The sequence below is a fragment of the Lactuca sativa genome, chromosome 6 (genome assembly GCF_002870075.4).
Source record: "Lactuca sativa cultivar Salinas chromosome 6, Lsat_Salinas_v11, whole genome shotgun sequence".
NCBI classification, from domain to species: Eukaryota; Viridiplantae; Streptophyta; class Magnoliopsida; order Asterales; family Asteraceae; genus Lactuca; species Lactuca sativa.
Window position 1 is genome coordinate 84794264 of NC_056628.2, and position 15672 is coordinate 84809935.

Consider the following 15672-nt stretch of genomic DNA (forward strand, 5'->3'; position numbering starts at 1 on the left):
GACAACTCACAGGTCTGGCCTTCCTAAACTGGTTCATCACGTAAAGGCCTCATTTCGGTGCTCATAATACACCCCAAGACTCATAACTTACATTTTGACCTAAGGCATAAGGATTCCAATCCAAAACCTCCATTGATTCACGAAATGCTCAGGCATGGGACATTCTGGACTTCCAAAGATCCCAATACAGGGTTCCAATCGTTTAGGGGACCAAGGTAATACTCAATCTAGCCACAAAAGGGTCCAATAAACCCTAAATCCATATATACATCAATCATAGAAGGATGCAAATTCGAAATATTACCTGAATAATGTGCTCTCTGTGTCCCCAATTCTCATAACGTGGCTTCCCTTGTTGATCCCTTAACCAAGTCTTCTCTTCCTTGCAAAACAACACTTCCAAAATCAACAATGGTCTTCTACCTTGCTCCAGATGCTCACAAACGACTTAGGGTTTCTCTCAGAGGACTAGGGTGAACAATGACGGCCATAAGGTCCCTCATATACGTCCCAAACCTGAACGGTTAGGGTTTTCGCTAAACAGCGCAGACTCGCCAAGTCCATATCCGGACTCGTCGAGTCCAGTCGCGAACTCGCGGCCAGATCCGCGATCCTACTCGGCGAGTCTGAGCTCCAACTCGCCGAGTCCCCTCTTAAAACTCCCAAAACTCATAAATATAATGATACCTGGAATTCCGGGCTGTTACAATATATATATATATATATATATATATATATATATATATATATATATATATATATATATATATATATATATATATATATATAGAGAGAGAGAGAGAGAGAGAGAGAGAAAGAGAGAGTTAGGTTCATATGTATAACCAATTCTGGACCAATCAATACATAAAGGTATTATAGTAAATTGAATAATTAATTAACTCAATAACCAAAATTATAAGCCTATGCTTATGGAATGAAACCCTTTATTTTTATTGCTCTTCATCCCTCCCTTTTATCGATCGTCCTCACCAGCCGTTTTCTTTCTCTCATTGCTCGTCGATCTTTTTTGCAAAATCCAACACCTTCATCCAGAATCCATGGTTGTCGCCATCAACCTAATGTAATCTATAGATATTGGTTTTTTGTGGTGATTGGTGAAATATTCGATTGTGGTATGTTCCTTTCGTCATAACAATTTTTTTTGGTTATGATTTAAGGTTAGATATGATTGGATGAATTGTTATTATCTACACAACTATCACTTTTTATTCTTTTTGTTTAATGTGATGTGTGTAGGTAGGCTAATAGAGCAAGGAAAATGAAATTCATGGAGATGACCTGGAGGTATTTTTCTATCAATTCTATTGGATGACTTTTCTTCTCAGTTTGGTTTTGTACAAAATAGCACAACGTATTTACTTATTTTGTGGTTACCTTGGCGGGATTTTTTGAAACATTTTTCGTTTACCTCATAGCAAATTTTGCCATATATTTCTCTCAAGAATGTTGAGTTGCCATTGGAATATATAATATTATTCACTTGGTTTTTTCTAATATTTATGTGATTGGTATTGATTTTTGCTCTTTGACACTACAGTTTTGTCCCTAACATTGGAATAATGTGTTAATAATTGCATCTTACATAAATTCTCTTTTAGATAAGGCAAACAAATTGTAGTGTGGAGTTATCAGTTTTGGCTTTGGAATTGAAACCAATAAATGGTTTTAGATGTGTACTTCACATATTATTACATTTTAGAGAAAGTAAACAAATTGCAAGGAGTGATGGTATGTGTTGTAATATAGTTTATATCGATAAGTTATCATTTTTTGATGTATATAAGTCTCTACTGTGTTGAAATTTTAATCTTGTTTATATCAACATAGGTTTGTCAAATTGTTGTCTAATGTTTAATCATTTTAATGTCTTTTAAATTTTTTGTTTAATCTATTTTTTATGATTCGTTTCTTTATTACACTCATCTATCTCTCTCTCTCTCTCTCTCTCTCTCTCTTAGGTATGATCAAAAATTGATGACTGCGTATGTTTTGGATGATCAAGAGCACTTAGAAAAGAAGATGATGACTAGAATTTATAGATTTATTCTCTTAGAATGCACTGAATTTTTTAATATTTGAAGGTTGATTATGTTTTTTTTGTGGATTAAGGTTATGAAGAGGTTGTAATTGATGCGGAAAAGGAAGAAAATATTGAGAACAATAGCGTATTCTAGCATAATGTATTCTATCAAAATGTATAAAATGATTATCTTCTCTTATTTGATTCGACATCATTCTTTTGAATGTTCTTGAGCTATATTACATTATATGATCTCTAATGTTCGTTTGTGTGTTTTAACCGAATAATTTGTATGTTTAGGTTCAAACATGAAGAGGTAATGATAGTGGCATGGAAAAACCATAAAAAATAAAGACAAATTCTTCAAGAATAATGACGGATTCTTAAAGAATGTATTATATATCATAATTTTTTTGTATATCTTGAAAAATTGATGACTTATTCTTGAAAAATATAGTGTACAAAGTTGTATATATTCTTTAAAATGTTGTATATATAATCGTTTTTTTATGTTACTTACTCTCATTCTTAACCATTATTTCTCACTTTTTCTTATTCTCATAATATATGCTATGACGAATAAAAAACATGCTCCTATTCTCATAGAATACTCCATGATTTTTGAAATTTTATGTTATTATCCGGAAAATATGTCAACTTTGCAATAAGATTTTTTATTATTTTGATGCAAATTGTTAATATTGAAAAATATATACAAGCGTATTCTTTAAGAATTTATATTTACAAACAATCATTAGTGCATTCTTTAAGAATGAACGGTTTGTTGATATGGATTTGAAAAAACAAAAAGTAACTCTCTAATTAATAGAAACTTCCGTACTTAGAGTTGAATAAAATGTCTTTAATGCCCTTATATACAAGTGTTTTTAAATAAAGCATTATTAGTGTGTGATGTATGACACAATAAGTATGGTATACCATAAGAATCTTAGTCATTAAGAATTATAATCTAATGGTTCATATCTAGTCATAAAATCACACAATATTTATGATTCATATTAAATCTTAACCTATATATATATATATATATATATATATATATATATATATATATATATATATATACATATATATATATATGGAAAGTTCAATAGAGAACCATTATTAGGGCATGTTCGGCATGCAACGTTTGAGAGCTTCTGGCTTCTAGCCTTTAAGAAAACGCTAGTAGAAAAGAAAAAACTTTGTTCGGAGACAGGAGCGTTTAGCTTTTAACCTAAACAAAATGTTTCAAAATCAAAAGTTATATGGAGTAGCTTTCAACAAAACATTTCAAAATCAAACGCTGTCAGCTACCCGTTAACCGCTACTCGCTATCAACTAGTTTTGGTAAACAAGCCCTTAATCAAGGAACCAAGAAACCAATCCAAAGCGTCGAAATTTAAAGCGATCAACGACAAAAGGAAAGGTTGTAGACTTTTACAATGGACGCACATGCACCAGATTATAACAAAATCCACTTACTTTTTTTTGTTTAAAATTATTTTATGCCATGTTTTTTATCAAAAAAAAAACCGAACATACCGTTGTTCACGATTTTTTGTCCTCTTTCCATAGAGATCCATGATGATATATAAAAAACAAACTTTTTTTTTTCGAAATAAACTCACTTCATTTTTTTTTGTTGAAAAGTTAAGGTCTATTTTTTATAGAAAAAAAAATTAATAAATAAATCAAAATTCATACTTTTTAGTTTTTAAACATAGATTCATATTCATGTTAAAAAAAATATTTCAGTTCAGATTAATATTGTGAACGTGTTCAGATTCATATTGTTAACTTGTTTAGATCACATTGTGAACTTTCTCAGATTCACAGTCTGCATAATACTAAGTCAAATTCATAATGTGAATACTGATCGAACTTTTTCACATTATGAATGTTAAAAATTGAAATATTTACAGTTTAGATTCACAGTGTGAATCTACATTGATCAAAGTTTTTTTTAGTCGGTGTTGTTGTTTATTAACAGAGTATAAAAAATTAATTTTTTTTGGTATAATTAATTTTTTGTTTTGTTAAAAATAAACTTAAATATTGAAAAAACCAACAAAATGAAGTGAGTTTTTTTCGAAAAAAAATATCGTTTTTTATATATCAACATGGATCTCTATGGAAAGAGGACGAAAAATCGAAAACAACGCTATATTCGTTTTTTTCGATAAAAAATGTGGCTTAAAAAAATTTAAACGAAAAAAAAAGGTGAATTTTTTGGTAAGGAGGTGGATTTTTTAGTATAATCCGGTGTGTGTGCGTCCAATATACAAGTGTACATCTATTTCCTTGGCCGTTGATCATTATGATTTCCGACGCTCACAATTAGTTCCTTGGTTCCTTGTTAATTATGATTCTCTATTGAACCTCTCTCTCTCTCTCTCTCTATATATATATATATATATATATATATATATATATATATATAACTTAGGGTATGTGAGACGTTTCTACAATAGATAAAGTTACAAGATACATAATGTACAACTAGAAAAGTGACTCTGCACTACATGGTTGATTGATTATTCAGGAGGAAAAAATGTTTGAATAGCAATGTATTTTCAGTTGAGCAAGAACATGGTCCGCTGCGGGTTTCCTGGATCTAATTTTGTTGCCTAATATTCAACATCAAAGGTAGGAAATAAATTTGGCATTCTCCAAGTCCTCCTCTTCCAGTGAAGTCTACCGGGAACAAATTTGTAAATTTCTCCTTTTTTTTCATTTTTAAGGTCTATCCCATCTGCTGCTTTGTCCTCAGAAGCAGTTGTTTATTCTTTCATACCAACATCGAAATCATTCATTCCAGGGTCACACTCGGTCGTGTGTATTGGCGACCCGACCACATCTCCTGCTTGTTATTCAAAAAAATGATATAAAAGAAACCATTAATTAATGTCTATAAAAATTGGCGAATTCAGTTTTACATATTTCTGTATCATCCTCACCTTTGAACAAACAAATTTGAGTTCCAGATAGGGGTGCAAATGAGCCAAGCTACTCGTGAGCTACTCAGGATCGGATCGTTAAAAGCTCGACTCGAAACCGATTTTAAACAGCCTGAGCCGATCTCGAGCTCGAGCCTATGTCACTAAGCTAGATTAGGCTCGCGAGCCTAAACGAGCCTTTATATAAAATACTTTATTATTATTTTTATATATTGAAATAAAAACATATTTGGGGATTAGGGATTTAGGGTATTAGTAAACGAGCTTCTTAACGAGCTCGAGCCGAGCTTAAGCTTATTTAGGCACGTTAGACCAAAAACGAGCCGAGCCCGAGCCAAAGACGAGCTTGTATAATTATTTACGAGCTCGAGCCGAGCTTAGTACAAGAAGCTCAAATCGAGCCGAGCTCGAGCTCGAGCCTCATATAATTTAAACGAGCCCGAGCCGAGCCTGACCAAGATCGGGCTCGGCTCGGCTCGTTTGCACCCCTAATTCCAGATTTCATTACATTGCAATTCCAACACGCTGGGCTATCCACGAAGCAAGTAAAAAACAAAAATAAATAAAGATAAACCCGGATTACATTCAGTTTGATAGTTTACATATGGATTTCCTAAAACGAAATTGTATTGTATCTCTTTCGCCTCTCATTACCATCAAAAATAAGATTGGATACTGGCATCAACAGAGCCCAAACTTTCAGCAGTTTTTTATACAACTCAAAATAACTTATTAGAAAAAAAATAGCAACTTACTTTCATTTTTTTTTTTTATATATAGTCACATCTATGGTATCTAGTATAATATTAATTTAGTAGTCACATCTATGGTATACAGGTGCCAACCAAAAGGGAATGTCAATATTAAGGTCCTGTAACATCAAAAAGAGATTAATGACTTCCATGAAACCTTGTAATAATATTAAAGTAAACAAAAAGTGCCAATCCATTGATCAATTGATATAGAAGATTAGATTTGCACCAACTGATAAACTGTTAAAATCAGTAACTTTTACCAAAAAAACTGTATGGAGGGGTAGTTTGGTCAAAAACTATAAAATCATTAATTTTTTACCCAAAAAACATTATATAGGGGCATTTTGGACAAATAACGTTAAAATCATTATTATTTAATAAAAAGTAAAAGTATGTAGGGGCATTTTCATCAAAAACTCTTAAAATAACTATTTTTTAACAAAAGAAAACTATGTAAGGGCAGTTTGGTCAAAAGTTTTTAAAATCATTGTTTTTATCAAAAAAACAGTATGCAGGGGCATTTTGGACAAAAAAATGTTATAATCCCAATTTTTTTTACTAAAAGAACGGTATGTAGTGACATTTTGGTCAAAACTGTTACAGTTATTATTATTTTTTTATCAAAAAAAAATATGCATGGGCATTTTGGACAAAAACTGTTAAAATCACTATTTAGTGATTTGTTGTGTTCGCTTTGATAAAAAAAACTGTTAAAATTAAACATACACATTCAGAAGATCTTCTACGCAGTCATAAACTACATATAAGGGAGTCATAAACTACATATAAGGGACACTTATAACGTTTCCGTTCAAAATAAATCACACCAGAAAATGAAAGAAACATAGGTGGAACTTTTAGCAAACACACCTCCACCATTGATTCAATTGTATGGATAAAACTTTTTACAAATACCTAAATTTCAACTATGCATTTTGTCGAACATGTCGTGTGCTTCCTCAGTTTCTTTAAAATTTTCTAATGAAAGTCTTACCAATTCAATTTGTGAGATATGAATGATGGTTTTGATAGTAAATATTATAATTACCATTGTATTGTTTGGCATTGTGAAGCCCGTAGTTTCAAGTCTCCCAAACATGTTCATAAGCATATTTGATTTCAAGTGCACATTGTCAGGCCCACCTGCTACACAAAAAATATGATTATTATTAATATAATAATATTTATTATGATCTAGTTGTAAATTTGCATATATAAAAAGTGTTAACCAAATAGAAAATGTATATCAAACAATGAAGTACATTGTTAACTGAAAGTCAACAGTTAACTTGACCAATAAAAAAAAGATAGATTTTTTCCCAAGTGGGTGGTTGTGTACCAGAGAAAAAAGACTACTGCAGTGTTGTCATTTGCTGTAAATTGTAACAGTAAACGTGATAAAATAGCAAAAGATGATAATAAAATAAAATATAAGTATAAAACTAAGAAACCAATGGATTACTATTACATTCTTACTAATCGCAAATATACCGATTTTCCACATGACATTTAATAACATGAACATTAAACTTGGACCTTTACAACAAAACATCAATAGGCTGATAAGCATATCTATGACATCATGAAAATATTTTTAAGAATAAAATGGGATAAAGAGGATGAAAATATAATTTATAATGCTGTAAAGAAAGCTGAAACAATCACACTCTTAGAAAAAGGACTACAAATCATACAGACAATCTACTATTTAGGAAAACTTTATGCGTATTTGTCGCGTTGAATTGACCATAACCTAACAAATTTTCAAAATACATTTTACGTGCTTGTGTTACGACAGTTGAAATATCATTTGTTTCCGCTTTGATTGGCAATATAGAGACAACAAACATAACAAACACAAAGAAGACAAATATAGGGGATAACTTGCAATTAGGGAGATAAGTCAGGTGGGAAATAAAAAAATAAAATAAAAAGTCGGGTTTAAATCTTGGTTTGCACCTTCACAAAGCCATCTAAAGCAACTGCCCTATTTCTAGTAGTGATTCTGCAAGGTCTCTTTAACGCTTTATCTCATTCAATTCTATCTCCATCTGCAAAGAGATTCAAGGTTATAAAATTATGTTATACTTAATAAGCAACCATGGTAATCTAATGTCAATACATGTTCGATTTTCTGCTCTTTTTCCAACTTACAAACTTACCCTAAGTTAAACCTCAAATTATGGTTTACAAAAAACAAAATCGTTGTTAATACTTTAAAACCCAACCCCAAAATCTGCATCAAGGTTAACAACGATTATCAATCCAATACGCTATGCAAAATGAAGAAACACCCAATGAAGATTTTTTTGAAGAGTCGAACCAATTTTATTGAATCAAACAGAGAGGGAGAAAGAAAGAAGAAAAAGAAGAAAATTGGAGACATCAACTGAACTGTAGGGACAATCGGTGGTGGAGAGCGAGGGTGGGTTGTAGGGGTGGGAATTATTTGGTCCGGAACCAAAAAACCCGAAAACCAAATCGAACCGAAATCGATTTCAGACCGAACCATATTCAAATTCGGTTTTTGGTTTGGTTTGAGACCAAACCGAATTGTAAATTTGATTTTTGGTTCGAGTTTTGGTCTCATGAAGTTTAAACCAAACCGAACCAAAAAACCGAATTTCATAAGTCAATTAATTAAAACAAATATTTTATATTTTATATTAAATAAAAGTATTAACTATAAAGTAAAAATCATTTTAACATATTTATTTTTTGGATCATTTTGTATGAAACTTTAGATCTTTCTGTTTGCAACTTTAGTTTTCTATGTTAAAAATATTTTAATTTATGTTTGAAATTTTTTTAGTTTAATATTTGGTTTCCTCGGTTTTCAAACCTAACCAAATCGAATTAGAATTCGGTTTGGTCTAGAGAATTTGAATTCGATTTGGTTCAGTTTTCAAATTGGACTAAAAAAAATTTCAAACCGAGGAAACTGAAAACCCAAAAAACCGAACCGATTCCTACCCCTAGTGGGTTGGACCATGGTGGAGAGCGATGTTTTCTAATGCAAAATTGAGAATCGGCATCTAAAAAAAGAAGACTCACCCATGAAGCATGCTTTCGAGGGTCGGTGATGGAAGGTGTTAGGAACGAATAAAGTTAAAATCCTCAAATTTAACTCATGTTGTAAAGACCTAAAACAGATGCTTCCCCATTGGGTCACATCCAAGATCTACACCTCACTCATTCTTTTCCACTGGAAAGTTGAAACAAAGAAGATTAGGGCAAACCAGACACGAAACGAGGATGCACAATAAAGGATGAATCGATCGACTCCTAATGCCGACATCGATTGGAATGGGAAGCAAATAGAGTGAGAAGTAGATGAAGAGGGTTTTCAGGCGGTGAATCGATTAACACAATGAACAGTTGTTGGATGAAACATACTCCACAATGTTCCAAATGAGAGGTGAGCCGTGGGAAGCATCGACAACAGCAAGATGACTGAGGGTTTGGATGGAATCTGGAGTAGAGATAAAAGGAAGACGGTGGAGCGTTGAGGGAAGATAAAATGAGCAACGGAAGATCGACATCAGCGTGTAATCGAACTGGGTGTCGTCGGAAATCAGAAGGCGGCGGTGAGGAAAACGGAGAATCAGAAAACGAATATATATATATATATATATATATATATATATATATATATATATATATATATATATATATATATATATAGAGAGAGAGAGAGAGAGAGAGAGAGAGAGAGAGAAATAGAGTAATAGGTAAGTTTTGAGATGCTTCCATGGAAGACCGCTGGAGTAGATGCGAATAGAGCAAACAGAGGGAAGATGGTCAGGGGAGAAGAGGAGAAGAGGCAGTGTATTTTGGGGATCAATTCCATTTACCAGAAAAGCATGTGAATTCAACATTTAAGAAAAACCTCTGAAAATAGAAGATGAGACAGTGAAAAAAGAGAAGAAGACACGTATGTTGGTGGTGTTAGAATGACTACGTCGTACGAAAAAAAACGACACGTGTCCACTAACAATATAGATAATGACAAAAGGACTCATCATGAATACAGATAATGACATAAAAGCATCCAAGACAGAAAAAAGACGTTTTTTTTTTTTTTTTTTAACATTTATACATAAAAAGGGGACCAGATGTGCCAACTCCTAAGAAACTTTAGTGTTGCTAAGGGTGGACATTATATATATATATATATATATATATATATATATATATATATATATATATATATATATATATATATATATATATATATATATATATATATATATATATATATATATATATATATATATCTCGATGCATGAAGTGTAATTTCAATCCCTCAACTTTATATAATTTGTCACTTGTAACCCTTTTTGTTTTGTAAAATAATATTTTCCGTCCCTTCACTTTTAAAAATATTACTTTCACCTTTGCACTTTCCATTTTGTAAAATATCACTTTCATCATTTGTTTTCTAAACTTTCATGTTTATCTCGTAGTATATATGATACGATATTCCCGCTTCTACTTTGTAAAATGTATTTTTCATCAATCTCTTTCTTAAAAACAATTAGTTACTTCGTGAAATACAATTGCAATCCCCCAAATTTATATAATCTGTCACTTTTAACTCTTCTGTTTTATAAAATGATATTTTCCATCCAATTACTTTTGAAAATATCAGTTTACCTCTTCACTTTCAATTTTGTAAAATATCACTTTCATCCATTCGTTTTCCAAACTTTCGTGTTTATCTTGTAGTATATATGTATAATACAACTTTCCCTCCTCTACCTTGTAAAATGCATGTTCCACCTCTTTTTTTTTTTTTTTTTAAATGTTACTTTGACCATCTCAATTTTAAACTTTGTAAATCAGTTCTAATAATAAACAACAAAAACATATAAAAATTGCCGCAAAAAGCTGAATTACTAATATTCTTCTATAATCTAAAAAAAACATAGTTGGGCGGTGAACACTACCGGATTTATATCTTGCATAAGCCTGGTCCAGTCGTCAACTGATCTTGGCCCCTACTTTCGAGGGGTCCAAACTCCAAATACGAGCCCAAATAGATATAACGTTTCTTGATGCCACACTAAACAGGTTTCCTCCCTCTTCCTGATATCTATGCGCTTATCAAAAATTATTTCTAAAATCGAATCGTCCCTCTGCCGCTCTACGCCTACTATGCCGCAATCGATGATGGAAGACTTTGTATTCACAAGGTTACAAAGGTCGAACACTTTAAGGTTGTCTTCCTCAACGTTCAACTAATCCATCCTATCGTTCAGAAAGTTTTCTTGTCTTCTTGAATCTTAGATAGTAAGAAACATCCACATCTCAGTTTCTATTCGGTAAACTCAAATTCGATTCTCTCCCTCTCTCATTATCTGATTTTTGCTTGTTTTAGTTTGTAAAAATCACAGTTTTTTTTTTTTTTTTTTTTTTTTTTTTTTTTTTTTTTTTTTTTAACTCTTGGAATCTGGTTTTTTCTGATTTTTGTTAGAACTCAGAATTTAGATTTCGGTTTGGAATCTGATTTCCTTTTGAAATGACTATCTGTTTTCTGATTTTTCTTGGAACTTAGAAATCTGATTTCTGTTTTTAAAGTTTTAAAGGTTTTTGTTTTGGAATCTGGTTGTTGTTTTGAATTTTGATTTTTTTTTTTCATTCGTTAGTGACTATTTGCATTTCTGATATAGAGAAATATAATTTAGTACAACAAGAATTTTGGGAACGAGCATCATAAGTCTTACCATATTCAACCTTTTCAATTTCAATTTATATAGTATTTTCTTGTAACTTTTTTTATTTTATTTTATTTTTTTTTTTTTACTTTTTTTTTTCATCACAATTTAAGTAATTCATTGAATCAACATTATCCTAAGTCCAAGGAATAGGCTCTTCCCTAACCTTTTGTTTTGCAATCCTCTTCATTGCATTGAAAATTTTGAAACAATTACAAATAAATAACTCGTGAACTGATTGGAATTTTTTTTAATTAAATATAGTATTAAATTGATGAAGAACTCTTACATTTTGTTATTGATGCCTTTAGAATTCGATTGAGAAACGTGATCTTTTGAGTTTGTCAGCCTTGAGATGGAATAAGATATTGTTTGCTCTGATTATTTTATTTGCTTAAACGTACATCTTTATCATTGCTTATTTTGTTGACAGAGTTGACATTATCCACTAATACTTTTGGGGTTTTGCGGATTGGTTTCGTTGATTGGGGGTTTTTGTGGATTGGTTACTTACTGTTCCTCAACTTGACAAAATCAAGATCATAAAACCAATCAGGGATTTGAGGTTTTTTTAGAGTTATCAAGAATCTTAAGAATGTTTGAATTGGGGGGTTGAAGGTAAAAGTAAAGATCATCAAACCAGTCCACAAAAAACCCTAATCCACAAAATCAATCACTAAAACCCCCCTAATTCAAAAGCATCTATAGTGAATGTGTCAACAAAAAGTAAACAGATAAAGATGTATGCTCAAGCAAAAAATCAGGGTCAACAATATCTTATTCCACCGCCAATAAAATCAGAAGATCACAATTTCAAAATCTAATTCTAAAGGCTTCAGTGGCAAGGGTTCTTCATCAATTTAATATTATGTTTAATTACAAAAATATCAAATAGTTCACGAGTTATTTATTTGTTTCAAAAGCTTCGGTGATACATTAAAGAAGATTTTGAAACAAAAAGCTAGGGAAGAGCGTATTTCTTCGATTTCAGATAATGTTGATTCTATGCATTACTTAACGTGTGATGAAAAAGAAGAAAGAGGTTGGAAGGAAATAATGATAAGTTGAAAATCTATCCGTAGAGTTATTCCAAACACCGTTTATAGTCGAGCTCCATGACTTCAGGTTCAACTATTCTAGCTTTTAACTTTTAAGTTGTTTTTGTTTGATAATTTTATTACTGCTTATGTTTGTTAATAGTTATCAAAAATCATAATATTGCGATGTTTCCTAATAAATCATTTATTCTGAAGCAAAAAGAGGAAAAAACACTAAGTTGTTGAAAATTTAATACAATCTCAAAAAGGATCTATGGATAGGTATGTTAAAAACTTTTGTTCTTTTATGTCAAAATAACATGATAATTTGAATGAACAAGATAATAATTTCTATGATCAAGAAAAGAATTTGAATTTCTCAATGCATATAGAATTTTATAACTGTTCTTTTCGCCTTCCGTATACATTATGCTTTGGCCTTTTGTGATAAGAAGTAGTATGCAACTCTGAAATTTGGTTTGGCCTAGTAACTTCGGGACCAAGTCTTCCATCACGAGCCCGCATATGTAGGTGATGATAAAGGCCCATGGGCTCCAGTGTAGAAGAACTTAGGTCAAAGTCCTTACTCCTTAAGCCTAACATAAGTTTCTTCCAATTTTGATGTGAAACATCATTTAATTGAGTGAAGCGCTCTTAATCCTAAGATACCAATTCTACTGATAAAGGTAATATAGTGCACGTCCCCAATAACTTTCCATTAATTTTATTTCAAAACTAACATTGCACCGATGCTTGCTTTATGCATATTTAAAGGGCCGAATAGACTGGATTTTTATGGTGGAAGGCTAGGTTTACAAGGTTTACTTTAAAATAAAGGCTGAGTAATGAGTAATCTAAAATAAAAAGAATTACTGGTAACAAAGTAATTATTGAAGATCATGATGATCTTATGGGTATTGAAGGACTAATCATACATGGCAGATGAGCAAAAGTCAATCTCTCTATATGGTAAAAATATCATGGTACATGTTTGGTATTTATGAGTGTTGGTTGCCAAAGTCCCTAATAAATACACTATAGAAATAAAAATATCTCACTTCCGTGCGGATATCTCCATCTCTTCTTTCCTTTCGGTGTCACCGACTCTAGGGTTTCAATGGCAGAGCTTCATAGCGATGTCCTTGAGGAAATAATGAAAAGATTGGATATGAGCAATCTAATCAAATGCAAAAGCGTATGTAAGTCATGGAAAACTTTCATCTCTAGCACTAGTTTTGTAAACTTCCATATGAACCTTAATTATCATCTTGATTGCAACGAAAGTTATATAGATAGGAGAATTGTTATGGGAAGAATCGCTTCTCCTTATGAGTCTCGTCACTATGAATTTGATGATAGATTCTTTGATCATCGTGATTGTCATCTTTTTGGTTCTTCCCTTGGCCTCGTATGCATCTCTCCATCCCCTTCTGAAATTTTAGTAGCCAATCCCGCAACTAGAGAGGCACAAAGAATAAAAGAGCATGATATCACTGACGCCAAGTTGTTATGTTGGGGTTTTGGCTATGATTCATTTGCAGATGATTTCAAGGTTGTGATAGGATTCACTAAAGGTGATGGCTTGACGTGTTTTCAAGTATTAGCTTCGAAATCAAATGAATGGAAAGTGATTGGGGATGTGAACTATTCTATTGATAGTAGGATTGGTATCTTATGCAATGGAGCACTTCACTGGGTTATGAAAAAAAATAACAAGAAAGTGATTCTTTCGTTTTGTTTATCCGAAGAGGAATTTAAAGAAATTCCTCAACCTGATAATGAGGAGTATGAATCTGAATCTACTAATGCTAGCCTTCCAACTATGCGTTTAGGGGTTTTGGATGAATGTTTATGTGTATTTCATTATGATAAGGTTATTGATAAAATATGGATGATGACGAGCTACAATGTAAAGCAGTCTTGGGGAATAGTTGGAAAGGATTGTGAGAGAAGAGTAGTTTTACACTCCTTGAAGACGTTGAAGCATTACATTCGTTACAAAAAGTCATGGTATCGTGATATTTTCCTTTTCAGGAATAGGGATTTTATTGGTGCCCCTATCTATGTGGAAACTCTTGTATCTCCTTATGTTAATGGGAGTCCAATGAAAAAGAGGCATCTAGGTGATATCAAGAAACGTTGTAAGGTATGTTTCTACAAACTGTAGACTTTCATGTTTTCTTTCGTTTATCACATAATACAAACTAAAGGAATACATCTGGCTTCTGAATTATTATTAATGTTTATGTACTATATACTCTTTGCTTATAGTATAATATTTATTGTTTTACTGATTTCCCATTTGATTTCTCAGTTGCTTAAGGGAGATCCTTCAGTTGCAGGACCAAGTTCCAGAGTTTGAGGCTGTTGAAGATAATTTCTTATGGATTTTAGTATCTTTTGTTTTATGGTTCTGAATAATTTGGATTTGGTGGATTTCAATAACTTATGTTTGATGGATCGTATAAGTGTTATTAACTGTTACTTTCTTGTGATATATTGTGTCTGATAGTGTTAACAATGTTTTAAATACTATTGCTTTTAGTTTTAAGTATCTAGTTGGCTAGTTTTCAAAAAGGAAAAAAATGCAAGTATTTCTCATTAACGCATATGTTTTCATTTAGATTTCAGTATTTCTTCATAACATATTTTTATAATTGATGCTTGTCATTGGTATGATTCTTCTAGGTTCCTCCTTGTACTTCTACTTTTGTGTGCTTTATATGATTGAAATGGTTTGCCTAAATAACATCTTCCTCTTTATATAACATTGCACCTCCTCAGCAGTAGCTGAGATTAATCTAAACTAACTGCTACAATTTCTCTTAGAATAAAACTTTGTGACATAATATAAGTACATGGTGTAGGCAGATTCTTCAAGATACTTCCACTATCTTCATAAGAACTCTTAAAATCTGTAGAAAGCTTTTGATGTGCATACAATATTCGTCAATGATGGTGTATGACACCAGAGGTGCACAAGAAAATTGGTTTGTGGTGTGAAACAGGTTTTAGAACCAATCCGCATCCGATAAACATACTGGTCCGGTTTCGACATAAACCATACCAGTTTCAGTTTTTCTAGACGTTGAAACCAGTTTGTTCTTGCAAGTAGCTGTTAGAAAATGTTTGTTTATTTGTTTTTTTTTTTTTTGACATAAC

At 31.8% G+C, this 15672-nt stretch overlaps 1 protein-coding gene and 2 long non-coding RNA genes across 3 annotated transcripts; 2 read left to right on the plus strand and 1 right to left on the minus strand.

Annotated features, from left to right (window-relative positions):
• Positions 1–1000: 1000 nt before the first annotated feature.
• LOC128126688 (uncharacterized) lies at positions 1001–2251 on the plus strand. The gene is made up of 3 exons (XR_008224695.1): positions 1001–1133; positions 1258–1305; positions 2131–2251. It is a non-coding gene; the product is annotated as an uncharacterized LOC128126688 (long non-coding RNA).
• Positions 2252–4538: 2287 nt separating this feature from the next.
• Positions 4539–8406, minus strand: LOC111921896 (uncharacterized). The gene is made up of 3 exons (XR_006183926.2): positions 7716–8406; positions 6805–6899; positions 4539–4904 (listed from the first exon to the last, which is right to left on the minus strand). It is a non-coding gene; the product is annotated as an uncharacterized LOC111921896 (long non-coding RNA).
• Positions 8407–10797: 2391 nt separating this feature from the next.
• On the plus strand, positions 10798–15061 carry LOC111921897 (F-box/kelch-repeat protein At3g06240). Its single transcript, XM_023917468.3, has 2 exons — positions 10798–14656; positions 14825–15061. The coding sequence occupies exons 1-2, from the start codon at positions 13628–13630 to the stop codon at positions 14870–14872; spliced, it is 1077 nt and encodes a 358-aa protein (XP_023773236.1). The 5' UTR covers positions 10798–13627; the 3' UTR covers positions 14873–15061.
• The last annotated feature ends 611 nt before the right edge of the window (positions 15062–15672 follow it).

What these genes read in the sequence shown, in the direction of transcription:
- LOC111921897 (XM_023917468.3), top strand. Translation starts at nt 13,628, where the DNA reads ATGGCAGAGCTTCATAGCGATGTCCTTGAGGAAATAATGAAAAGATTG. An exon ending in ATATCAAGAAACGTTGTAAG is followed by an intron (nt 14,657 to 14,824) that starts GTATGTTTCTAC and finishes TTGATTTCTCAG; the next exon opens with TTGCTTAAGGGAGATCCTTC.